Below are 27,329 nucleotides of genomic sequence, written 5' to 3' on the forward strand. Positions count from 1 at the left end.
TCATCTGCCTATATTGTATTTGGCTTTTCGTGATGCCTCCGTTTAATGAACATTAGTAATTTTCTGTGCTTTTTGTTTGGTGTCATAAGTGAACTTTCTAGTACAGTGTCAACACAAGCAAGAAACAAAACTAGAGAGGGAGCAGGACATACCTGAATAAAGAGCAAATCCTTTTCTGCAGCCTTTAATATAAATAGGCTATCTGTTGAATGCTAACAGTGTGCTGTGAGGTGAGGATGCATTTTGAATACTGAACCTGTGTATGGATTTATAACCCTCATTTTACAGAAGTAAATTTGATCTTTCATTATTTTAATATTAAAACATCTATCTAGTGTGTATGAGTCTGAGTAAAATATAATGTAGAATTAAAGAATTAAGTGCATGATATCTTTTTTTCAATTGTATGTTTTTCACTTTTCACAGGAGACTCCAAAGTATGGTTGGAAGGAATATTACTCTTGTGTGATGACTGTAACCGGTGAACATCTCAGAGATCTGTGGAAGCAATTTCGGAGACAAGATATGCTGAGATAAAGGAAGGAAGAAGAATTATCTGCACTGGCTAGAAATATTTATTCCTATGAATTCCTAATGAAGAACAAACTAACCCATGTGAATTGTGAATCTTCCAGCTGCAGAAGAAAATACAGGACTTCTTTTCCACTTAGTGTACTGATCACCAACTCTTGAAACTGCTTTTCAGCATGTATTTTATTTCAACGATGAACTAACTCTTACCTGAGTGGCAGAAGTCGTTTTTTAAGAACATGTTTTGAATATTTTTTTTTTATTATTTTGAGATAAGTTTGTCATTAAAAAGAAAAGTTTTATGCCTGGGTAGGAAAATGTTTTGGCAATGAAGAGAAACTCCCTGCATCAGCTCAGACTGTGAATTTGCTTTCAGGAGAGCACTATTGAAAGTTTGTGCTAAACTGAAAATGAGAATGCATTAAGTAGCATAACAATTAGGTATTGAATGAGTTGAGTTGAATGGACAAATTAAACTCTTGGAAGCTGTTATTTTAAAAAGAATAAAGCTGTTATGGTTATAATGTGAATGATAGGTATTTACCTAGGAAAAGTACTGTATGAACTATAATGTTCAGATTCTCCAAGTCTTATTATTATGTTTATTTATTTATCCTTTTGAAAAATAGTAGGGATTTTAAGATGTCTTACAAGCAGTATGTCAAAGAAAAGTCAAAATGTTCAAATTCATGTTAAGTAACACACACTTTGTAATATTTATTATAAATTTTATTGCCATACACTGATATGTTTCCAGTAGAGTAAAACTTCATGTGTTTCTTGTGAATAGTGCACTTTCGTATGAAGAGGCACTGAGTAGAAATTATAGTTGTCTAATTTGCTACTCTGGAATGCAGTATCTGAAAACAAATAACTCGTGTTTGTGTCAAACAAAAGAGCAAAACAAAACATGAATGCATGCAGCAGTACAGAAAAACACTCATTAAATAATATTATTTGAATATCACACATGAAACATCAGACATAAATTAGGCTGTATAAAGGTTATGGAGACTACAGGCCATCAGTAGCCACTACAACCCATCATGCCCTCTAGGTTTAAATGTTACTGAAACAGTGGTATGGACACTGTTATATTTGTTTTTCATATTCTGTAAATTTCTTGTTTTCTATTCAGCAGCAGCATTTTTCCTTACTCCCTTTCAAGATTATTGTCAGGTGGTGTGAATTAAGCCCAAACAAAGAACACATATTTTTATACCCTTCTTGAAAAGGTTCACTGAACATTGAATAAGTCTGTATCTGTCCTGGAACAATCTGTGCCTTGAAATCCTTCTAGCTGAATACATACACACACACTAAAACTAATGTCAATAAATTGTTATCAGAAAGGCAAATATTTGGTAGTCAGACAATCAAAACAGAACCAAAATAATAGTTTTAAATATCTAATTACCGCAATTATGTGAAAGCAGACTTTTAAAAATTTTATTCAGTGCACATGTTGCTCAAATACCATCTTATATCACATGTGAATAAACGTGCAGCATTTGTGTAAGTGCACCTAAGTTTAGAAATGTTTAATTTATAGCAAGATTCATCTCTGGTAAAAAAATCAAAACAAAATAGGAAGTAAGTTTTTTTATTAAGAAATTCCACACTGGGAAGTCCAGAAAAAAGTGTGCTCGGTGGTGGCTAAAAACAACAAACCAGTTTAGAAAACTATTGAAGGATGATAGTTTAGTTAATATTTCATGATAAAAACTTAAAAAATTTCAACCTTGGTGTCTTTAAACTACTGACAACAAGAAAAAAATCAAATAAATTGGGATAAAGGTTCTTGAATTGACACAGCAGAACATAGATAAGCTGCAATCCCTGTGTGATCATGTAGGGAATCAACTGTATTCAGTGTATTGTCTTGGTACGCAGAACTGTCTCACTGCTTCTTGTCAGCATGTAAAAAACCCAGTTTGCTTCTTCAGTGATGAAGGACAAAAAAAAGGGAAGAAATGGCAGGGAGTCATGAAGTCCCATCTTTTCTTTTCATTCTCTTCTGCCCACTCACAGTGATCCTTCCCTTGGAGGAAGCAGCAGTACCATCATCATTTTGATCCTCCACTGCCCTAGGCAATAGTGCACTTTGCATTTATGGCTGGCTTGAGACAATTTTGGCATTTTTCTATATATTTCATAACTGTAGTCACGTAATATAAACTAGAATGTGAAAGTGTCAGATTAGTTTTTAAGAATATTTTTCCTCATGTTTAATAATGTTATTTAATATAAATATGAATATATACATATAATATTGTTTATTTCAAAATAAATGCACTTGAAACTAATTTTCTTTGCAGTGTATTTCATTAAAATTCTTTTGTTGTAAAATAATCTGTTTTTTGGTAACATGAATGTGTAAGCGCTTTGAATTAGAGCATCTCACTATCACAAAAAAATAGACTTGTTTTCTTCTTTTGGTCATATCTTGAGATAGCTTTGCTTTTCTGCCACAGAATTTTGTATAAAAGAGCTGGAACGCAAGGACAGGTGAAAACAAGGCAGGGTAACGGCACATGCCATCTGCTATAGAGGCACCCCTCGGATAGGCTGCAGTCACTGTGCTCAATAAATTCATAAATTATTCAAAATCTGCCAAATTCCTGGCAGCAGAGAAAATGTGTATGCTGCCATGAAACCATGTGAAAAGTTGTGTAAATTAGGGCTTTTTTTAGAACAAGCTCTTGTTCTCCTCCGTAAGTTAGGAAAACTGGAATAGTGTAAGTGAATATTTAGAGGATGCTTTAGGAACTGCCCACAGATGCCCAGACCAGCTGGGATAAAATGGGAACTAGTAAACCTGCAGCTTTGGGAGCTTTGTGATACTAACTCTTGCCTGCTCTGATGAATTCCTAGTTCCTGGCAGAATACCCTGTACTACAAGCTCCTCCCTGCTAATCTTCTGATGTTTAAGATTACAGTGGCAGTTTCCCTCCTTGCACATTTTGGCAGTAAGTTGATACAAACTACTACCACTGCAGATTCTCGTGTTGTATGACATGGAAAGCTATCAGCCTGAAGGAAAAGAAATGCTATTGAACAGTCATTGGCAGAATTTTGTAGGTAATACTGCCTGGTTTCTATAGTTATTTGATCTCTTATACCTAAATATCAGGATACAAATGCATTGCAATAAAAGGGGAAAAAATTATAGAGAAATTTTTCTTTTTCATTCAACATCATGTGATATTCTTTACCTTATGATGTGTCTTGCTTTCTTGTCCCACTGAGGATATTTTCAAGACAGTTTCTAGCAAAAGAACTCCAGACTAATACTTGCAGAAGGAAAGGAATCAGACTAAGAGCTCACCATTCAAAAATGAATCTGAAACTAATTTTTAGCAATACAAAGTCTGAAATCCCCTTAAAATCAAGCCAAAACTAATATGAATATTTTCTAATATGTGTGAGGGCTTAATGTACAGTAGTATTCCCTATATCTGAAAATCCGTGAAAGTATTTGGCACCCTGAACCTGTCAGCAGATAATGCCCTTGGATATATTGCATTCTTTTTCTTACACACACAATTAAATACATGAGGTGTGCTTTAATCTTGAATGAGTAATGTTAATTTTCACCACTAGTTTGACTTATAAATTCCTCCCACAGAGGAGCATTATTATTAGCTAGTAGAATTCCATAAAAATACTAGTACCCACTTGAATTTTTTTTATTAAAATACCTAATTTGTGTATATAAATATTCATAGAAACAGCAACATATCACTCCTGGGATTTTTTTAACTCTAACCTTGATTCAAAAGCTACAACCTAGATTCAAAAGCTACAACCTAGATTCAAAAGCAGTGCTATAAAATAAACTTTTAGATATTCAAATCTCTGCAGTAAAACACTGAGTCTGAAGTTAGTCACCTGGGCTTTTGTGATGGTTTCAGTCTAGGCCTTCCTGGAGACCAGCTTGTAACCAGGAAGGAACTAGGAAAGTAACAAAGGAAGTATTCCATGCTATTCCTTTGCGTAACCTGGGGTATAAATAGGGCATAGATAAGAGAGCTTGCCCTCTTCCTTTCCGGTGAGGTTCGAGAACGGTGAGTCCCTGTCTTGGTCTGGCTTATCCGGAGCTGAGGCCTACGGTGACTGCTGTTGTCTGCCACATGTGAGGGCAGAGTGCTGGGCCGCGTCCAGCCGTCCTGCTTCTCTCAAGGGAAGTGGTGAGATTTTGCCAGTTCTTTAGTTTGCTGGTTACCGGGTTTTTAGATCATGTAGACCTGTTTTGTTTTTGTCCCTTTTCGTCCTATTTGGTCCTTTTTCCCTTCTCCCTTCCCCTCTTCCCTTTGGGAAGCTATTTAGGGTTTCTGGGGTTATAGATATATAATACTCTCACTGTATATATCTGTTTTATATGTAATATATATATTTTTGCTATAGCTTTGGCTGCTTGGTTTTGTTTTTCTTCCCTCTCTGGGAGCCGTCACCTCCCGCAGCGTCTCGTTGAAGTTGCCACCGGCCCAGGTTCCTGTGATGTTCCAGCCACCCAGCTTTTGGATGAGCTCCACGAGCGGGGTGGCATGCAGCTCCTCAATCTTGCTCCCGTTCATGCAGGCCTGGTAATAGCGCTGTGCCTTGCGCTCCGCCTCACTCGACACGTTGGCCGTGGTGTTTCTGCCTGGTTTCAAACCAGGGACCTTCCAAAAAATGCATGCAGGGAATTGCACAAGATCCAGAAATACCTCAAACTGTTTTAAATCCACAAACTAAACTAGTAAACTGGGCAGTACTGAGTACAGAGCCATTGTAAGATGTTGTTTCTGGGAGCTGTGCATTCTCATGTGCTTTCTTTAGTGGCCATTAGCATGTGAGGGGAGAGGGCTCAGTTAGAAAGTGACGCAGCAAAAAAAACACGGGCAAACATACACAGAGATATGATCCTATGAGAACAACTCCCTGTTACAAGAGTGCTGGGGACAGCATGTGAGAGAGGACAGAGGTACATTGCCTGGAGCAGAGATGAAGGGCAGGATAGTGGCAGTCAGGATTCAGAGATATGTGGCAGTTGCAATCCAAGTATACGTCTTGCCAGAAATAACACAGCTTGTAAAGAGAATATGCCTTTGCAGTTGGAAACCATGTGACAAAACCCAGTACAAGGAGCAGGGACTGGAATCCAAAAGTCCCTGGTGTTTTGGGCAGATGCCCTCAGGCTGCTGGAGCATTTACTTTCTCTGGTGCTGTGAACCTTGCATCCTTTTCCTTATCATTTCAAAAAGAGAGTGGACAAATTACTAAAACTGACTTACAGGCTGGCAGTTAAAATATTTCCATGGGAAGTGGAAAGAAAGAAATTATGGCTGTTGCTGCTTTTATGCAGACATATTCTGAGGATCCCCAGCAACCAAAAGCTTCAACTTAGACAGGAATTTTATCCGTGAACAATGGCCAAACCTAGATGTATGACCAAGGCACAGAGTGGCTTAGGTCTGTCAAGGCATTTTGGGGCATTAGCTGTAGAAGTAGGTTTAAATGAGCCTATCTAAAATGAAAAAAGGAGGTTGTCAGACTGATAGTTTTAAATTTAGATGTCTACTTTTGGAGTCAACCATTAAGTCACTTAACTTCTATTCCAAATGGCAGAAAGCACTGGATTGGAGCACAAGGCATGGGATAAGGTTTCTTACATATAGCTCTTGAGGTGTTTTCCACTACAGGAATTTTGATTTTTGCCTAAGCAGAGACCTCTTTGGGCCACTGTACAGATCTTCATTGCACCAGAACTAGTACTGATTGTAACTGGTTTAGCTTTATCCTGTATTTCCCACCTTAAGTGACAAAAGGGGAAGCAGCAGGGGAATATTGATGGAGGGGTATAAACATAAGGCATACAGGCCAATGTGGTCAGCCATATGTTCCATTTATTATTTAATTAAGTCAACTTTTATACAGTTTAGTTTGTTTGGGGCACATGCTTACAACAAGGTGATTGGATAGCTCAGTCTGTACACGCGCCTCATGTCTCCAGTTCATTGGACCTGATGTTCTGTCCACGCGATCTGAAATCATAGTTGGAATGTAGAGGCCTTCCTAATTAGGAACTTTCTGAAAATTGCAGGTGCACCCTTATCTATACTTTCTCAAGGCTTTCTTGCTCTAAACATACTATGTTCTCAAACCTTATAATTAGACACACAGCTAACGAGTATAAACATTGCATATTTTCACACAGTCTATAAGCATAAACATTACAGCTTACAGCTTCTAGTCATGTCAAGCAAGGCCTACAGAAATGCAATGGAAGTTGTTCACAATTTGAACCCTGCAACAGGGGAATGAAAATTCACAGATGGATGCACCTGAGAAAAAAACAATGCACGAATTGCTACAATGCACTACTGCTGAAAGTGACAGAAGAGTGGGTGGGTAATAACCCCAAATAGGACTTCAAAAAACTTCCTTGAAAGCAGACTCTGACAAATATAGTATTGTATCAATCCAGAGGTAGCAATCAAGACATTTGAGGAGGGACTTCATTACTTGGAACAAAACAAAAAAAACCCAAAAGGAACTACCACAACACCACCAAACAAAAAAAATCATATGACAACCATTAGGTTTGGGTATCCAAACAGTTGCAAATAATTGAGTACTGAGCTCAGATGAAGGGAGAGCAAGTTGAATACATCTGGGCCAGTCCTTCAATTAAAATACATTTGACAGCTGGACTGAACTGGGGAGGTTACTTAAGCTGCTTGTTTTCATGTAGTCAGGAGCCACAAACTATACACAGACAGTACCTGACTCCAGCTGAGGTGCAACATACATTTTCTAGGTGACACCTTATGCCAGAGGTGTTGCAGAGGGATTTCTTTTCCTTTGTGTGGTAAGCGTGGTCCAACACCCAAACATTCTGGAGATAAGCAAGCAGAACAGCCACTGTCCTGAAGGCCAGAGAGCATCCCTGTAAAGCTGCTGGTTCACCTAATTAGTGCCTTGTGCCTGTACGTCTGTCTGTGTGTATTCCTGCTTCTAGGTGCTACTCTGTGTATTGTGTAGGAACAAATATGTATACTCCTGTCCTACTGTCCCTCCTCCTCTTGCTGCTCCACTGAATACACAGGATGTGGTGGAGGAGAAGATTGCTTACATAGGGGAGGACATGTTAAGAGTCTATAAACTATAAGTGCCTAGTCTGATAAATACATCTTAAATTAAGAACATTTTTTGTGTGTGCTTATCAGTCACTGTATTCTGCATATACTTAGCCTGGGATTTTTGAAATAGACCAAATAATGAAAGAAATACTGAACTTAAAGCTCTTATGAGTTTATAAAATCATCATCATGGCTAGGCTTCACGAACAAAGATTTGGGGAGTTTATAAAAGGAATCATGCTTTATTGCTAACTGACAGAGTTCTAGAAGCATTTGAACAATGCTTTCAGGCACATGGTATGATTCTTGGGGCTGTCCTGTGCAGGACCAGGAGTTGGACTTCGATGATCCTTATGGGTCCCTTCAAACTCAGAATATTCTGTGATTCTGTGATTTTCAAACTGTTCTAGCACAGTAAACCTGTGACATCTTAAAATTAATTATCTAATAATGTGAAGTCTTTATTTCCCACACTCAGTTGTTGCAATGGTAGTCTTAAGAGTTCAGTGTAATTTTATAGCCAAAATGTAATGAGCTAGATAAACATATGGTGTTTCCAGCTACAGATGCTCTCTTACTGCAGTACTGTGGTATTCAATTCACGTACACATTAAGGAGAACACTGTTAATTTTCATAATGACTTTTGTGGCTCATTTTGCTTTCTTATTTGTACTGTTTTGAAGTTTTATAACCTTTCAAACAGGCATAAAACTGTGCTCTGAAGAGACACTATGCTAAATTATCATTAACAGATATTTTTTCTCTGTTATGTGTTAAATATCCTCCCTTTAAATTTCCTTCCATTTTGCTGCCATTACTTTATAAGGTTGATTGTCAGGAACTGTTTATCACATCTTAATAAAATACATTCAAGATGTCTGTGTAACTTCATTAGACATATACAAACCCTCCACTACTGTTTGCTCTAGATTAACTACTACCAGTAGTTTCTTACTTCTTAAATGCACCAAAATGCTCTTATTAACTATCTATACACAGTAAGCAGTGTAGGAATGCAGCATCACCTGACTGTGTCAAAGGAGTAGTTTCTAATTAGGACTGCATGCTAAGGGTACCAAGATGCCTTCCTTCAGAAAGAGGCACAATTCCCATCCCCCCCCTTCTGTATCTGTATCCAGAGCCCAGCTGGAATCTACCTGTCAGACCATATGGAAGGAGAGAGCACCTGCTTTGTTAATGTCATCTGACCAAGGACCTTGTCAAGTGGGAAGACAAAGAAGGGGGGAAGCCAAGCGTACAGATGCACAAACGCAACCGAACAACACTCCCAGAAGACAACAGCAGAGCGCCCTGGTCAGCCAGACTTGTTGACAAGGGTATGTGGAGCAGGAAGTTGGTTGTTTCAGCAAGATCAGCTGCACAAGGGGAGTGTGTGCTTTAACTAATGAAACTCAGCCCTGATAGCCAAAGGGGAGAAAGGAACTTGGCTGTTGGCACTTGTGCAAGTCCAGTGCATAGGCACTGTTGAAGTTGCTGGTGGTTGGGCAGGAAAGCAGCAGCCACCTTCACCAGGGAGGAGACACTGGGTCCCTGGGCTGGGCTCCAGCAGGGAAGAGGATGCTCGGCCCCAGAGCTGTGTGTGGCAGCCCCTTCCTCTAACATCCCTTCATGCTACCAAGGTCACACAACTGGATACAGGAAATAGTCAGACATGGTAATGTTAGAAATTTCCAAATGTATTCCAGGAGAGGCACATTTAAAACAAAAAATCCACCAGCAGTACCTCACATATACCTTGCCTGAGGATAAAACCTGAGTGGTACTACCACTTGTGACAAGAACGTTTTGTTTCAATTTGCCAAACACTCAAGTTGCCTCCTTAAACACCAGCTACCTTCAGCCCAGCTCCTGACAAGAAAATTACCTTCATTTCCTCTATCTTTTCCTTGTGAACATTTTCATACAAGCAGCAATAAACTGTTCCCCAAGTAACCTCTCTCATTATAGAGAGAGGCAGCCCAAGTACAGTAATTTGGGAAACTCGTCCATTAACACCTAATGGGTTTAGATTATGCCAGTATTTACTTCTGACATAGTACAAATTCTCCTTTGAATATGCTCGCTCTTGAGTTGTTCTGCTGTTACCTAAAATGTCTGTAGGTCATACCACAGAGGGAGGAAGAAGAGGAAAGGCACAGAAGAAAGGGTCTCTCATGGCCTTCACCCATGAGTGATGAGTCATGGAGGCAATAGAAAGTAACTGTGGCCATGAAGGAGAGCTAGAGAGCCCATGTCCCTGGGAAGAAAACACAAGGACAGGCGATTCTTTACAGCTCTGACCAAAGGATGCTCCAAAGTAATTGGCATTATCAGTCAAGGCAGGTTTTTTTGTCCCACGTAAATTAACGTGAGGTTTGCCTGTTTATTTCGCTGGACGGGCTAATTTTAAACTAGAATGACCATGATTTTGGAGCTCTGGTAAAGCATATGCTATAATAATTATTATTCATGTAATTAATAGCATACTAAATCGGAAAATTCTGATTATTGTGAAATCTGAGCAGAGAGCAGAGGGTGGTAGTGGCCATGGAAAAGTTAGAAAGCTGGACTACACAAGCCCATTTTCATGAAGGGGTAATAAAAGGCCCCTGACCAGAAATTGTATGATAAATTATAATTTAAGGTCTTTGTAACACATCACCTCTGGCAGACTGCCACCTTTCTATATGCATAATTTTGTATAATAACTATGGCTTCAATGAATAAATTATGTTATAAAGTTTTCTCTAATTTTTACTGTTTCCCTGGCATGTGTTGTTGTTAATAAACCCCATATCATATACAGCATTTTAAAAGTGTTTATAGGAAGAAGTCTTTCATACCCCCCAAGAACGATGCAAAATCTACTTCACATATACAACATCCAGCTGCGAACTTCTCATGGTGCACTCACGTCTCCCTGCAAACACACAACACAATAGATGCATTATCCTTGGTACCTGAGAGAAGTCACTGTCATGTATTTCCAAATAAGTTCAAAAAGCCATCAAATTAATTAAATTGCCTTCATTTCTTTTAACTTTTGCCATTAAAGCATTGGGTGTGCTTCAGGCACTGGTAACCTTATTCCTTATGCTTTTAAAATGTGTTTTGAATAACCATGGATGTTTGCATTAAAACATAGTAAAGTCAAATACTTTGAATGCTCTATTAAAATGCTGGTCTAAGTGATGACTTGCATAATTAATTAAAAATAAAGTGCTTTTATTGTCTATGTCATGTTGGTTTTGCTCCCTTTCCTCTTGTTTTGTGAAATATAATATGTAGGAATATCAAATGTATGTTTTTAGCAACATTCACTATATCTTTACCTTTTTAATGTAAAATACATAATTCCCCATTATGCAGAATCTTTTCTTAAATTATTATATTCCAGTCTTTTGATGGCATATTTCATTCTTTTCTCTACCATAATAACCATACATTGAGGAGATGGTTTCACTGAGCCCTTCACAATGATATACAAGTCTTTCTCTTGAACAGGCAAAGATAATTTACTGCCATGGGATATGTATTATTCCTCTCGATACATCATCCTGCATTGGCCATTCACCCCGTTCACTGTGGCTAACTGAAATTTCTCTGATTGATCTTACAATAATGAGGGGTGCATGATTTTTCATCCTATAAAAAAACTGCAGCCATATGGTCAACTTCTGTGTCTTCAACAAACATGCTAGCTACTCCATTTCATACTCTGAAACCTGACAGCGCACCTACTATTGGGTTTGTCATATTTTCTCTAATATTATTTTCTTCTCTCGTAGCCTGTTCCTAAATCAATAGCAGTTGAATGCCTTCCAGATTGTGATTACTTAGCTTCATGTGTAGTCTCCTGTGTGAGATACCAGACAAGCCTTTTTTCAAAACACATTTTAATCAACCAGCTCCTTCCTACCTACTGTGCTGACGATGCTCTGTAAGGTTCTATCAGATTGCAGAAACACTACGGCCCGTGCTTGGTATTTTCAATTTTGCAATGATAATTCAGCAACAATTTGGGTGCACATACTGCAACGCCGGCTGGGTTTATTGTGACACCTCACGAGCGTTTCATTACGATGGCCAGAAAGTAAAGTCTTTTCGGGGCAGAGTGAGTCAGCAGAACCCTACGCTCTACCTTCCCCCGGCCGAGCAGCCGCCAAGAGCGGGTCTGGTCACCTCGGCCTCGCACAGCCTGTTGCTTGCCATGGCACCGCAGCCCGCAGCACTTGTTTTTCATTATACAATACTTTGAAACGTTATTTGCAAATGAGGCAGCACTTTTCCTAACGAGGTGTTTTAAAGCGTTTGCAGGGCGCGGTGAAGCGTCGCAATCCCTGTTTCCGAGGCGGATAAAGCCCGGAGATGCTGCTCCGGGTACGGGGCACTTCCTGGCCCAGTGTCCCTACACGTGGCGGCCGCCCCGGGCACGACCCGCGCCCTGACCGGGCGGGGCCGCTCCGCGCCCGGCCCGAACTTCCCGGCCGTGCCCCCCGGCCCGGCGGAGCCAGTCGGACCCCGCGGGGACGCTGTGGGCTCCCAGGCGGCTCTTCCCTGCCGCCCTGTCCGGGCCGGGGGGAGCGGCGGGCGGTGGGCGGAGCGGCCCTGGCGGGGAGGGAGGGGCCGGGGCGGGCTCCGGCGGGCAGCGCGGCCGGGGCCCGGGCCCCCGGAGCGAGCGGCCGGGATGCGGTGCGGGAAGATGGCGGCCCCGCCGCCGCCGTCGGCAGCCGGGGCGCCGGGCGCTTGGGGCGGCGTGCGGCGGCGCTGCCAGCGGCTGCTCTACTGGGTGCCAGTGCTCTTCATCTCCAGCATCCTCTGCTGGTCCTACTACGCCTATGTCACCCAGCTCTGCCTGCGTGAGTGCCGCGGCGGGCGGGGGGCGCGGCGGGATGGGATTGGGCGCCGCCGCCCCTGCCGGAGGAGCACAGCCGGCGGGACGGACACGGGCTGCGGCGGTGTCGGGGCCGGGGCCGCCCCCGGGTGCTGCCGCCGCCGCCGCCACGCCCCCGGGCCGGGCCGGGACCGGGGCAGGGACTGGGATTGGGGCTGGGGCTGGGGCAGGCAACGGGCCGGGCTGGACTGGGCTGGACCCCCTCGCGTCCCGGCCGCTCGGACGAGGGGCATCCACTCCGCCTGGTTCTTTCCGCGACCTGGTAGCGCCTGGGTATCCCAAGCGAGGAGGGATCCGGTCGCACGGGGCTTTTCACGGGCGCGAGTTTCCCTCCGTGGAGTGCGCAGCGGGTGACTGGTCCCAACCCCGGACATGGGAAGCGGCGTCTGACCATGCGGGTGGCTGAGCAGAGTTCGCCGTCTATTCGGCGTGACAGCCTGTACACAGACACACAGTGCACATACATACACGTACATGTAATGTGTGAGGGCCATTTGTCAGCCGGCGTGGAAGCAGGAACAGGTAACAGGAAATCCGCGAGTCGCCCCGTGCCGCTCTTCAGTCATCTAGAAAATGCCCGGCTGTCACAACTTCTTGGTCCCTTCTGTGGCATCGGCAGCCTGCATGTCATTCGGAAGTCATTCTGACCACGCACCTTGGCACCTGTTCCTCAGTGTCAGGCAAATCATTAATCACATACTGGAGACTGGGTGTGATATGAGTATTTGTGTAAATTTGAGTAGCCAAGCCAGAGGGCTTTATTAAACAACCAGCTTGCCAGGCTCCCTTGGTTTTTGGGTTTGGGGTTGGGTTTTTTTCTGATTTTGACTTCTCTTATAGTGTATCTTGTAGAAAACAATTGAATCTTTTAATTTTAGGGGCTAGTGTGTGGTATACTGATGTTTCACTAACAGTGTTAAAATAATGGCATAAAGGAATATGAGTTGTAAGTCTTCAACTATTCATCTTGAAAATCTCAGCAGTCTGGTACATAATTTTGATTTTATTTTTTTTATTGTATATAGAAGATTGATAGGATTTTTTTCCTATACATGCTTGGCTGAGCAGTTGAGGGACTAAGCAAAAAATGATTGCCAGGCCTAGCGCCTCTGTTTTGGAGGGAAGTATGAAGACTTGGTGTGGTTCCTGTATTGAAGGTTGGCTTTTTGCATCTTTTTTTTTTTCCTTAATAATATTCGTATCTGTTAATTCTGAGCACCATTCTTCAGCTAGAGTTGCTGTGCCCTCCCGAGAGGAAGAATGCAGTGTCTACCTCCAGTGCAAGGAGGTGAATTGTCTGCAGGGTTCTGGGAGAAGTTGACTGAGTGAGCTTGGAGAGAGGAGCTGTTAGCTGGCATGACGAGGGAGAGGATGTTTAAGGGGAAAGTTGCTCTGTAGTTAACATTTGTCCTAGTGTATGCAGCCCTGTAGTAGGTACAGGAGGCTTGTTTTGGGCATTACTGTTTCAGTGATGAACTGTATTTTTTCTACTGCGTAATTCTGTATAACAGAGGAAGATTGGGTTTTAGCTTACCTGAAAGCGTGTAAGCTTTTGTCTTAAGGAAATGACATGCTTGAAACATGCTTCAAACTGAAAACTATGGTACCCTAATTCCTTGAAAACCCCTCAAAGCATAAGGTCTGCAATGGGAGAGGAGGAAGAGAGAATCCTGGGCCTCTGCTAAAACATTTTTTCCCCGAATTCCTTTCTATGGATAAGGGTGATTTTTTTTTTCTTTTTTTTTCAGTTTCCCCCACTACCACCCCTTTCCCATTCTGCCTGTCTTACCAGTTTTTGAATTCAGCCTAATAGTCATCTACAACTTCCGCTAATTCCATCTTTTATCTGTATCTGGATGCTTTCCCTCATTTTTGGCATATTAAGATAAAATAAACTTATGTCTTGTCTTACTAATGAATATTTAGTGTAAACAACAGAAGGAATAACTAACAACTCTGGGAATGAAAGCCAACGGCAGGAATAGACTGTAAGCATTTCAGTGCTTTGAAGCCAGCCTGTCTGCTCAGTGCATCTTTTATTCCTGCAGCACTGAATGCTAAAGAGGACGTATATAGCTGCTTTTTTTCCCTGCAGCTTACTGTCATTGACGCTAATGACAACATGCAGGGAACAGTGTTAACGATTGTGCAGTAGGACTTAGCAAGGACTTTGCACTGTTTTAAGTGGTTTATTTGAGCTTTTAGTAATGAGCTAATTTGAGCTTTTAGTAGTGTTTCAAATGTAGTATTTTGAATGAGGGATTTTTCTGCAATTTTAATCTGAGCATTGTAGGAGGAAAATGATATTTTTTTAAAAAAAAGTCTACTACTCTGATTTCTTTCATCCCTAAAGCTGAATAGTTACAGCATTGAAAAGCATTTTAGGAATTGAAAAAGGGTTTGGGAATAGCAAAAGAAATTCACTGTTTTTAACTGTAGTATTACCATGTCTGTCTCTTTTATTAATGGATTCAGTTAAGTGCTCATGCTGTTTTAACCTTTAAGGAAAAGGAGAAAGGTGTTGAACGCTAGCAAATGTTTCTCTTCTTCCTGTTATAGAATACTGGAATTAAATGTGTAAATTAATTGGTCTTAAAACACCTGACTAAAAATTGCTTCTCTCTATTCCAGTACCATTCTCTTAACTTTGCCAGTATTGTCATCTCCCAACCCCTGTCTGGCAATAGTAGTTGTTTTTTTCATTCAAATACCTTCTTAAGTATTCCTTCTCTTAAAAAATATTTGAATGTGTTTATGAGAACCTGAGGGATACAGACTTGTTCTTCCTCTAAAAAAGATGAGGAAATACAGGCAACCTACAAAGAGTACAATGAACTCTGATAACTAAACTTACTGAAATTTCCACCTAGGATATATGGAACAATTCTATCATGAAGTTTAAATGGAGTTCTTTCCCCCAGCACCTCATCCATGTGTCTATACTCAGAAAATACACATTAGATTCAGTGTTTCTCAAAACCCAAACATGAAAATTTGGTGTTTATTAAAATCTTTGCATGTTTCATATGCAAAGAAAAGAATTGTTCTTACGTCTTCCTTCTTAGATGCATCTCTCACTCGGTTTTGTAGTAGTATAAGGGCCTTGAAGTAGTTGTCCACTCCATGCTTTAGGTAAGGCAGAACCAGTAGTCATTTGCAGTTTCTGATAGTTGTTTGTCAGAAATGTTTGTTACAAACTTGGATACTGAGATGCTTTTTTAATTTTGTTTTGTTTATTTGTTTTGTTTGGGTTTGGTTCTGTTTTCCTGCCAGTTTGTGATTTGGATGTGCACATAAGAAGGAAAATGTAAAAATTTGACAGTGCTGTGACATGTTTTTAGTGAAAATATCAACTGAACTCATGGAAGGGTTATCTTATAAATAGAATATGGATGTATATGTATATGTTTTACATGTCACTGATTTTTAATTCTAAGGATTATGCTCTTGCTCAGGGAATCTGTCTGAAAACGTAGCTTGAATTTGTAATTTTAAAGAAGGAAAACGGATTTGCTGTGGAAGAAATGAGCACTAAGCATTTCCTGACTACTTCACTGAAGGGAAAGGGAGGAAGTATTGCCACCTGGTGAATGATTTGCCTGATTTGGAAAAGAGTGACTTAAGCACATCTGAAGAGGGGGTACAAGAAGACATTCACAGTACTGTCAGGAAAGCTCATAAGCCACGTCTTTGTTTTTGGAGTAGAGTATGTAACTTGTATCTGTCCACAGCTACCTTCAGAATGGAACAGAAAATGTGGAATGACATCCAGATGTTGAAGATGTTAATGATCATGAAAAAGTTTTGCTGGAGGATCAAATTGATTAGTGCTGATTTGAGGTTTTTGACCATCAGTGTACCATCAGTGGAATGGAATTATAACAGGATAAAAAGCTGCTTAATTCATCACAGTTTAGAGGCAGGATTAATATGTGCCCTGTGGGGTTGGCATAGGGTCATCAGGGAATAAGAAGTGGTAGAAAATATGGAGATAAAAGCTCATAAGAGGTAAAATAAAAAAGGGGGGGGAAGTCAGACCCACAATTTGGTCTGCTGGATTTGAGCTCTTTGCTGAGTATGATCTTCAGATGAATTAAAGGATTTATGGTACTTGCAACTTTTGTCTTGTAACCATCTACATCTTACCTTTGGCTATAGAAATACAAGTACATTGTAACATTGCAGTTGGCTGTTGTCAAAAACCAGTTAAATACCCTGTCTGTACATTGGCTGCTAAGGTAGAAAAGAACTTTGTTCAAGGAAAGTTTGCATTTTTATTCCATATTTTGCAAATACCACTTTTTTTCCCTCTTTGGCGATCCCTGGGTACTTTGAGAAAAGTTTCAAAACTGGCAGCTGAAGTAAAATTGGCTTCTGAAGTATATCCAGCAGTGCTCCTGTGCAGCTGCCATTGACCACTTCTGAAATGGAATTGAAATCTATGTTAAGCATGGCTGATTATTTCTCCATGTAGTGCCTGGTGTATTACCTATAGGTTTTGTGCCTTGAAATTTAAACCATGGCCTGAAGGTCTATGGTGAAGATATAATTATTAGATAAGATTATGCTTTCAATTAAAGATTTAACACTGCTTGATAGATACTTTAATAGATGCTCTTGTCAGGGGGTACTTTGTTTTTGCTGAAAAGGATCTGACTCTACAACATTGCTAGAAATAGTCTTCACTCTTCAGTCAGTCCTTGTGACTTGAAACGAAAATGGGAAGTTTGTAAAGAAGATTAAGTCAGTTCGTAGTGATGCTCTATTCAAATGACATGGTTTTGTGACCTTATCTACAAAGGTACCAAATAGCAGCTTGCTGCTGGGTGGCAGATGGTGATGCAGTTTGATGGGCACAGGGTTAAAATGAGTTTACTGAAACGTTCACAGATGCCATCAAATCCAAATATATGGGTTATTGATGGGGTATTAATAGCTATTTATACCAACCTTAAATATCCCAGAAATACTTCTGTTACTTTTGTTCTGAAGCAAAGCACTGGTGGCATGTTGTCACTCTGAATCAGTGCAAATCACTGCTCTGTCTAGCAGAGAGGTAGGTTTTTATTGCAAGCAGTGATATTTTTTCTAAAGGACTGTTGCAGGCAATGACAGAACATTTGTCACAACTATAAAACACTTTTATGTGTGCACAGAGCTGAGTTAAACTGCATCTATAGATCAGTGTTTTACAGCTTCAAACATGCTATAAAGATAAAATATGTACTTAGTTTTGTGAATCAGATCCAAGATGTTAAACTTCATAAAAGTTTGAGAAAAGAACCTATTTATAGATGTGGCTGCAGAGTCTCTGAATCAGGTGTGTGTTATTTTCCCACTCCAAAGTTTTAAATATTTTAAACATATATATAAAATATGAAAGCAAGATTTTGTATATCCACTTTCATTGAAGCTTTAAAAAATTAATTGCTTTCTCCCCCCTCCTTTTTTTTTTTTGAAATCTAATCATTACATTTACAGTTCAGGAACTTTGATTTTGGGTTTAGAAGTCAAGCAAAATTTAATGTTACAAAACCAGTGCAAATTTTTTACATTAATTTTATCTTCCAAACTCTTTTGGATTTTTTGGTAGCATTGTGTTTTACCATGTCTCTAGCTGTATGGACATGGATGTTTACTTAATTTTTCCACAAGTGAGTGAGAATAAACATTCCTAGAGAAAATGAACAGTAGTTCAAGAAACAGAGAATCCATTTCTGTCACTTAATTAAGATCTGATGCAGTGCAAGGTGCTAGCAGTATGACCTCTCTTCTTAGCAAACTAATTTGGTGATGGAAACCATCCTGGACTTTTTCCGATCTTTTGTAACACAGCTTTGTTTTCTTTGCAATTGTTGTTTTGCAAGTGCAGGCTGTTTAGCAGCATTGACTGCTGAATGTGCTGTTCTTGTTTCTGGCTGCTTGTGGCTCAGGACAAGCAGGGAACGATGTTTCTGGCTCAGGAAATTGGCATCTATGTTGGCTGAAGTCCTGCGTCTGTCCCAACCTGGTCCCTAATTCTGATGAGCACCATCTGCAAGCTGCATAATTATCCGGAGAGGCTCTAATGGTGTGATAGTCTGCTAGTACTGAACTGTAAATGGCATCCTGATGCTTTAGCAGGGGAAGGATGATTCTTAATGAAATTGGCCCCTGCAGTATCTCAGACGAACAAAACTGTAACTTCTTAATGATCTCTTGAAGATAGGTCATGGTTTTATAATTATTTCCATCTCTGAATATACAGGAGTATCATTCCATTTTGGTCCCAAAGGGTTTTACCCTGTTTTCTTCCAGAAATTGCTTAACAGTTGGGATTGCCATGTCCTTAGTGTTTATTTTAGTCATCATAGACATAAATGCTTTTTACCCATATTATTTCTGTGCTATTTGACTACCAGTAAATGCATTTGCAGCATTTCAGCTGATATTTATTAATGACGGGTTGCACAGTCTGACCTACTTTTCTGTGCACTACCACAGTGAATGTAACTCCTTGGAAGAGAAATGAGAAAACTGCCGGAAATACTGATATAAATGATTCAGGGAAGACTATATGATCAAATACTGTTGAATAATATAGTAAAACTGTATCACTGAATCTAATGAAAAGTAAAATATTTGATTTAAATAAATACATCATGGGTGCTGTTTAGAGGATGGGGAAAATAACAAACATTTCTTTGATCAAACCAAAATTAGAGTGGCATTTTTCATGTCAGAAAATTATTTTCCATGCACTTAAATAGTGTGATTTTAGAATTATAAACATCTTGTGGTTACCCTAAGAACTTTGTATCACCTTCAATCAACAAATAGAGAAAATTTATTTTTTAGAGAAATTTGAGAGAGTTTGATTTCTAAGAGCAATATTTTTTTTTCTTCCTGCTGGTCAGTTCTGTCACATTTGTGCAAAACAACCAACCAACAAACTCCAAAACCAAACAACCCAAAAGATAAACCAAACAAAAAAAAAAAACCCTTTCATTTCCTCTCTGGTGCTTTGGTATTGCAGATGCTTGTCCATTACTTTCCCACCTCCTTCAGGGAACTTTCATCAAAGGTGATTTAAAGGCGTAAGCAGAAGGAATAGTACTTCACCTCATACAGGTTATTGGATATCTTGCATGTTCCTCTGTGTCACCATCTGCGAGAATGCTTGTTTGGCAATGCAGCCAATGTCCTTGTACACACCAGTTGCAGTATGTGTAAAGAAAAAAAATAGTAAGACTGAAGGTACTGGCATCTCTTTTCAGCCTTACCTCTTCTGCTTTGGTCTCTTAAAGTAGTTGCAAGTTAGGAGTGTATGAAATAACTCTTGAGTTATACTCAGGTGGTAAAAGAGATTAAAATGACAAGATTTCTCAAAAAAACCCATGTTCTCACCCTGCTGAGATTAGCTGGATGTCTCTGGGCACTTGTGTTTTAGCCTTTGTGGTCCTGACTGTCAGGAACATTTCCAAGCTAGATACCACAAAAGCTGAAAAGACAGTCCTCTGAGCAGATGCAGACTCTGAAGTATGCATTTCCTTCCAGAGGTGGACAGAAATTTTGAAAAGCTGTCGGTTTGCTGTCCAGTAGATATTATTAAATTTGGATTTATTACTTGTATCTGCCCTTTACCTACAAGCATGTGAAAAATTTAGATGCCTCAAAGACATTGATAAATACATTTTATCCAAAGATAAGGGGTGGAAAAAAGATTACAACTGCTTTCACAACAATATTCTATGTCATTCCCTTGTAAGGAGAGAAAAATACCACATATCATTGTGAAGGTTGGTTAAATAGATTTTATTTTGAAACTGGTGATTCTGCAATATATGCTTGGCAAGGGCTTTTTAATTAACAGAGAGTAGTTATTCCAAGAAGACTGTCAAAGTTTCTGCACACTTTGCTGACCATGCCAAGTGGAGAAAGAAAATCAGAATTTGAGTAGTGGCTAATTTGTCCTCCTCTGAGAGCTCCAGCACTTTTAAATTACACATCAGCTCTAAGGATGTCTTTTGTTTTGTAAACAGTCATCTGGTGGATTACTGTTTATTTGCAATTTCACAGTTCCTGTGCATTATTGTAGTGGACCTTCTCTGTTGCTTAGAGTCAAATGTGTATACATGTTCCCACAGCTTCTCTCTAACAGTTGTCTAGATGGATATTTAGCTTATCAAGTTCTAAATATTTCAGAAAACTGAGAGCAGAATAGAATTTATAGTGGCTTATGCGACTTCGGTGGTGTCTTTCTGATTTTTGTGAAGAGCTTTATAAACATGGTTGCTTACTGTTTTCCCTCAGGTAAAAGTAGATGCTTGTTTTGGCAGAGCTATAGCCATATCTCCATTTTAATAGACCTATTTTATAATTACAACGTTGTAGAATAATTCTTGTTTGAGAGGACCTAAGCTTATCTAGTCCAACCTGCTAATCAAAGCAGGGTTAGATGTGAGGTCATTGCAAGTCGTTCAGGGTTTTAATCAGTTTGAGTCTTGAAAAATTTCAGTGATGGAGGCTGTACAACATATCTGGGCAGCTTCCCGCACTGATGGATTGTTCTCATGGTGAAGAAGTTTTTCCTTGTGTCACATGTGATCCTTTCATTTCAACTTAACACCTACTGGCTTTTGTTCTCCCACACCGCGCCAGTATGAAGAGCCCAACTCCACCTCCTCGATGCCTTCCTGGAGGTACTGTTAGGCCCTCCCAAAACCCTTCTCCAGGCTGACAAGCCCTGGCTATGCAGCCTCTGTTTAGAGGATGACTGGTCTTGTCCCTGCCAGCTTGGTTGCTTCCCCCTGGACTTGTCTGTTTGTTGTACTGGGGGGCCCAAAGCCCTACAATGTTCTGGGTGGGGTCTAATGAGTGCTGCACAGAAGGGAATAATCCCTTTCCTTGACTGACCAGCTGTGCCCCTGCTAATGCAGCCTGGGAGGCTGGTAGCCCTCTCTGCTGTCTAAGTACTGCCCACCAGCATCTCCACAGCCTCTTCCACAGAGCTGCTCCAGCCCAGCAGTCTCCAGGCTGTGTTGTTTCTGGGGGTTGTTTCTTTATAGGTGCAGGGCTTTGCCTTTGCCCTGGCTGAATTTCATAAGGGTCCAATTGGGCCATTTACCCAGCCTGTCTGGGTCCTCTGGATGGCAGTCCTGCGCATACCAGCTGGTATGCCCAGGGTGCCGTCATCTACAAACTTGATAAGTGTTCACTCCTCCAGAGCATTAGTTAAGGTGTTGAACAGCACTAGTTTCATGGTACATCCTTGCAACGTGCGAGATATATTTAAGTAGGGACTTATATTCCGTTAACAAGCCTGAGTTTAATGTATCAGTCAGATGGCATGACTGCTTGGCCTTTCAGTAGGAGTTGCCTTGTGCCTGCTTGTTGAAGACCAGGCTTGTGCAACCATTTTTATTAGGAAAACAGGGGTGGGTGAGAGATCCATATAGTTGTAGGTGCCAGTATATTATAGTTTTTAGACTGCTTAACTAGGATGGATAAAAGTATGGTGGAGTGATTGGAGTGGAAAGAAGTTTTGATCACTTGGGAGTTTTTGATTTTACTGAGATACCTGTTGCAGGATGGCTACGTTTTTGAAATAATGTGATCAAGAGTGGAAAGTGCAGTGACTGATGTGTGATACTTGTGTACTCCACTCCATGCCTGACATACTTGCATCTTTCTCACTCTTTTACTATCCCTAAATCTTGTAATCCACGGGCAAATTCTTAAACTAAATGCAACTTCTGTGTACTTTAAATTTTTATGCTTTGAAGATCTAAGGTATCACCAAGTATTGCTGTCAAAACCAGTTCTGGAGTCTGATACCTCCACTTCAAGAATAGAACCCAGATAAACAGTGAAACTTGTACAACCATAGTTAAAGAAATAACTGGTCTGCAGGGGTGGCTTATCTTGGATTAAATTTGGGCAGCTTCAGATAGATGGAGGTACTAGTTCTCAAGAAATGAGCCTGGGAATAGGAGCCAAAAAAACATTATAAGCAGTTGGTATTCTGTACCTATTCATGTAATGAATGTACACAGCATAAAATCTTGATAGTGTGTGATATTAAACATGTATTGTTTGATGATTACACTTCCCTCTTTGATTAAAAAAAAAAGTTTAAATATTCAGTTACATAATTTGCTATTTAAGCATAATTTTTACTATTTCCTTTTTTATCTTTTTTTAGTGACAATGACAAATATTGGAGAAAAAGGTAAGATTTTTATTATCTGTTTATAAGTGGAATTCATATATCTGGGTAGAATTGTAGTTTACTAGTAGAATTAAGATATGAATCTAACTAGTTTTAAATAAGTATAGTTTTGGTGTTCCTCAGCTCCTTTTATTATCCTGCTATTCCTGAATATTGCTTTAGCCATTACAAATAAAGATGAGAAAAAATTTTTGCTGTTCCTACTGGCTTTCTGATGTGTCAACTAAAATAAGCCTTATATTCTGTTTTTTTAAAAAAAGTGTTCATAGCACAGAAAGTTCTTGTAAAAGCAGGACTTCTAGCTATGAACAGGATGTTGGTGCAGATGCAACGTATTTAAATGGGAGGTAAATTTTTCCTGTAGTTTCTTTTTAGCCAGTGTCTTCAAAGAAACAAAATCCTTTGGACATGTAGCCTTTTCAGAATATAATAAAACTGCCTTATTTGCAGTTCCTACAGTTCCTACCCTGAGGCTGTGACATGTTTAGATTACTTTTCCAGATGCTATTTTACTACTACGGCACAGCATGGAAATGTAAAGTGTGGGGCTGCGGAGCTTTTGGAGGAAGGGGTTAAGAGTTAAGAGATAAACGTTATGCTTTTTATGTTTGTGTAATTCCAGCATATTTTATCAAGTCGTTGGCAACTCCCTCACTTAGAAAAAGTGTTTGTCAATTAAGAAACATTTGCTTGAAAAACTTTCTTCAGTTCAGTGATCTTTCCACGCATATGAGTGCATAAGCGTATCTGCAAATTTCAGCACCTGCAGACTTCGAAGTAATTCCAGTTTCTTGCTGCTCCATGCTGTGTGTGAGGGGACACAAGTGTGTTGTTATGCATTGCTCACAAAACACATTAGAATTATCAGCAAAATGCATTGGAGAACATTAAATTTTCATGCAAAGCCTTGGTCAGGTTCAGCCAGTCAAGACAAATTTACCCTGGCTTATACTTCTGCCCTAAGTTTTTTCCAGGGTGAAAACTGGGCAAATGGGGCTCAGCCCTACTACAGGTTGCCTCAGATCTCCAGACAACTCTAGCTATGCTAGCTATTTGTAGATGGATTGCCTTCATGCAAGGGATACACCATTTGGGTTGGGGTTTTTTGGGGGGGTGATTCAGAAAAACTGTGAAATAGAAGGATTTCTGCCAGGGAGATGCAGAGAGCTCTTCTTTCATTGTCTCAAGGGAAATTAGGTTTTATGTTGGACTCTCAACAGACCCAGTGGAGCAGTGGGTAGCCCAGGGTCTCCGTCGCAGTGCAGAGAAACTGGTGGGTAGATAACCTGAGAGGAGTGACCAGTCGGGACCTTGGCCAGGTTGGAGAACTGAGGTTCAAGATCAAACAAGATGAACTCGAGTCTTGTGCAGTCTTTAAAGGGGAGTCTTGGGATAATGTCCTTAGGCTAAACTTTCATCTTCCTTCAGTAGTCTTTTCTTTTTTTCCTTTAATGTATGAACAATTTTCTTATCAATCACAATTGTTGTTTTTCTCACAACAATAGAATACTGATGCAGATTAGTAAATGCATCGTGTACAGAACTGAGGTAACTTGCTTACCTTGCTTGCACTGTATGCCTTGAATATACTATTATTTAAAAAAATACTGATTTTGTTTGAGTAAATCAGGGTTTTTTATAGTTGATAGAAATGTTCTGATACAAATGTGGACTGTTCCTGTCCAGAAGCTTGTGCAATAGCAAGTTAGTCTTTTAGTGTATTGTTCTTTGTCTGGAGTCCAGTTCTATCACTTACTTATGCTGATGAGATTTTTCTTTCAGTTTATAGACTTGGCATATGGCTCTTTTCCCCTGTCATCCCTAAAGCTCTGTACAGAGTTGCTCCTTAGATTTTCTTAGGGTTTTTTTATTATTTTTACTGCTTAGTGATTAAGAGTAAATATTTACAATGTTTCTGTTTTTTGAATAAACAAACTTCAACACCAGAAATATTTATTCAGTGTTACTATTGAGGCAAAATTACAAAAAATAAGATCATTCTGAGCAATTGTTCCTGCATTTATATACACCATCATGCATGTCTAATAGAAATTTATTTAGCACTGAATAGTATTACATACAAAAAACCCCCCATGAGCTAACCATACAAGAGCAATATTTCAGATTGTGTAGTTAAAGTACACAGGTTTCCCTTTATGTTTTTTAATGATCTTATGAATTTATAGAAAAATACTCTTTCCTGTCTTTGGAGTAAGTTAATTAGGGGATATGAGTTTTGGATATGCTATTTACTGTAGTGAATTTCTTAGTACAGTGAGAGATTTTAAGAAGAAATACCTATCCATCCATGGCAAGCTCTTAGGAAAAGTTAATGTTGCCTTCTGTTTTCTAGTAAAACAATTCAGCATGATAAATGCTCACTGGCATCTGTTAAAAATATAAGAATAATCACTGTCTGTGAAGAACAAAAAGTAGTGAATGAACATTTTAATTTAAAGGAACTGCAGGTTTGTAAAAACCACCCAACAGTCCTCCCTCCTAAAATCTAGCAAAACAAATTAACTGGTTATAGTTACTGCTCAGGTATCCTGTGTGTATCCACCCCAAGACTCCCCTCACTCTTGTCATTGTTTAGATAACTATACTTCCTTTGGCAGGGGGCTGGGACGTTTTGGGGAGAGGGGGTGTTTGCATGGTTAGCAGTCTCCCTGCATGGTTTATAAAGCTAAACGGCAGAGATGCATCAATTAATTAGGATTTAACAAATGTGTAAAGAGAGAGTGCTTGCTAAATAATTATGCGGCTTTAATGGGCCCATTTCCCTCAAATTTTTGTAATCTATGTAGACTGTATCATGACCTTCCCCACCGAGTGTGTATTTGTCTAATGTAAAGTTGCAGTGCTGTATTTTTGTTGCAAAGCTTTTGCAGAGCTGTTTGTAAGTACTACAGTATCACTGGTCTGTTTGTATTAATTCTGTTCCTTTTTAATTTTAGTTGTGTGCCTGGTTGCTTATCACATATTTTTCATGCTGTTCGTCTGGTCGTATTGGAAAACAATCTTTACGCTACCAATGAATCCTTCAAAAGAAGTAAGATAAACTTAACTTTTGTTTTTGAAATAGCCTAGTTAAATGCCTGATTCTGTAGTATTTGAATAACTTAGTCTCTGATCTCATGTAGTCTTACACTGTGTAGAAAAACACAGATGATAGTTACACAGCTTCTTAATAGGAGTGAATCAGATTGCAATGAACGTAGTGACCAAGACAAAAAAAAAACACCTTCTCTAAGTTTTAAAGTTTTTAATAGATATTTTAAAATGAGCTACTTATGATATTAAGAAGAAAAAATCCTGTCCACTTGAAAAATGTGAGTTATTTGAACTACTAGTTTAAATTTTTGCATGGGAATATCAGACTTTTATGTGGGCAAAATTTTATTTCCCTGTGTTTGAGACTTATATTTTCTGCCAGCATCTGTCTGCAGTCCTCTGAATTAAAGATTCTTCCCCATGTATTCTGGTATAAAGGAACTTGTGGGTTGTGGTGGGAGTGCACACTGGGTAAGCTGATGCTGGGAAGCCACAGCTGGCTAAGCAGGAAGGGAGCTAGTAAACAACAGGCACGTGGAAAAAAGGTTATTGATGGAAATGCTCCCCATGTAGCTTAGCACAACCAACACAACTTTTTGGCCTCTTCCATTCTCTCTTAATTCAGAAACCCCCTAGTCCTCAGTAGGTTCTGTGTCACACAACCTCCAAGGTCAAGAGGAATCATTCTGTGGCTGCTCTGTAGTTTGAAATACCCACAAAGCCATTACTTACTTCAGCATGGACTCGTAAGTCTAGCTGCTTTAAGTACTATGTCAACACAAAATAAATAGCTGGTGATTTCTTGCTGTCTGTAGTGTAGAGGTTCTTTTCTGAATAGTTTTCGTTCACCACTAAGATACGTAGTTGTGGAAACAAGTAGATAATTCAAACTAATTGCGGTTTTCATTGAAGTTCACGCTGCAGTCTTTACTACAGCTTGGGATAGGGAGGAGCAAAATAAATTAGGAGCCTATTTCATTTGGTAATTACAGAGCCAAATGTGTGCATGTATATGGTGACTGTAGCAATAATTAGAAGGGTTTTCAAAGCGCTGGACTGATGCCAATGAAAGACTTCCAAAACATTTTGACAAATCCTACTAATTACAGTAGGATTCCAAAGCTGTCATACAATACTAATGAAGAACTTCAGATGGGTTATGGAAGTTGGGTAATAGAAAGCAATGTGGGATGTTTCTGTGTTATTTGAATTTACACAATGCTGCTGGCAGAAAGTGACATCTTTGTTGTTCCATGTGTTTTTCCTGTTCTACTAGAGCAGTATTTTCAAAATTTAATTAGGGTATTTTGTTATGTTAAGTTACTGCTTGGCTTCCATTTTCTAGGATGAAGTCTGTGAATACTAAAGGATTATCTTTTCAAATGAACTGAACTGACTTATCTAGCAAAAACTCATTTGAATACTGAAAAACAGTTTCAGCATTTTGTTTTCATGAATAGTGTAGCTGGTGCAAACTGCACAGCTTTCTTTTAAGCTTATTTCAAACTTTAACAC

General features: G+C 39.6%; 2 protein-coding genes across 10 annotated transcripts in view; both read left to right on the forward strand.

The window, feature by feature from the left end:
• Nucleotides 1–2,837, forward strand: part of MICU3 (mitochondrial calcium uptake family member 3) — a 53,367-nt gene extending 50,530 nt beyond the window's left edge. For all 4 annotated transcript variants that reach the window (XM_027676466.1, XM_027676465.1, XM_027676467.1 and 1 more), the window contains one exon: nt 427–2,837. Coding sequence is in view for 3 of the 4 variants with exons in the window: in XM_027676465.1 (XP_027532266.1) it covers nt 427–537 (111 nt within the window). In the remaining variant the exon portion in view is untranslated. The remainder of the gene's footprint in view (nt 1–426) is intronic.
• A 9,498-nt stretch (nt 2,838–12,335) lies between these two features.
• Nucleotides 12,336–27,329, forward strand: part of ZDHHC2 (zinc finger DHHC-type containing 2) — a 36,277-nt gene continuing 21,283 nt past the window's right edge. Inside the window, exons 1-4 of one of the 6 annotated variants that reach the window (XM_027676473.1) lie at nt 13,284–13,537; nt 15,616–15,682; nt 22,734–22,760; nt 25,718–25,812. In XM_027676473.1, the coding sequence (XP_027532274.1) occupies nt 22,739–22,760; nt 25,718–25,812 (117 nt within the window). In that variant the 5' untranslated portion in view covers nt 13,284–13,537; nt 15,616–15,682; nt 22,734–22,738. Of the gene's footprint in view, nt 12,516–13,283; nt 13,538–15,615; nt 15,683–21,213; nt 21,232–22,733; nt 22,761–25,717; nt 25,813–27,329 lie in introns of those variants that run through there. The other 5 variants (XR_003533170.1, XM_027676470.1, XM_027676469.1 and 2 more) reach the window with 5 other exon arrangements.

Source organism: Neopelma chrysocephalum, unplaced genomic scaffold, assembly GCF_003984885.1.
Source record: "Neopelma chrysocephalum unplaced genomic scaffold, ASM398488v2 Primary Assembly neopelma1_42, whole genome shotgun sequence".
NCBI classification, from domain to species: Eukaryota; Metazoa; Chordata; class Aves; order Passeriformes; family Pipridae; genus Neopelma; species Neopelma chrysocephalum.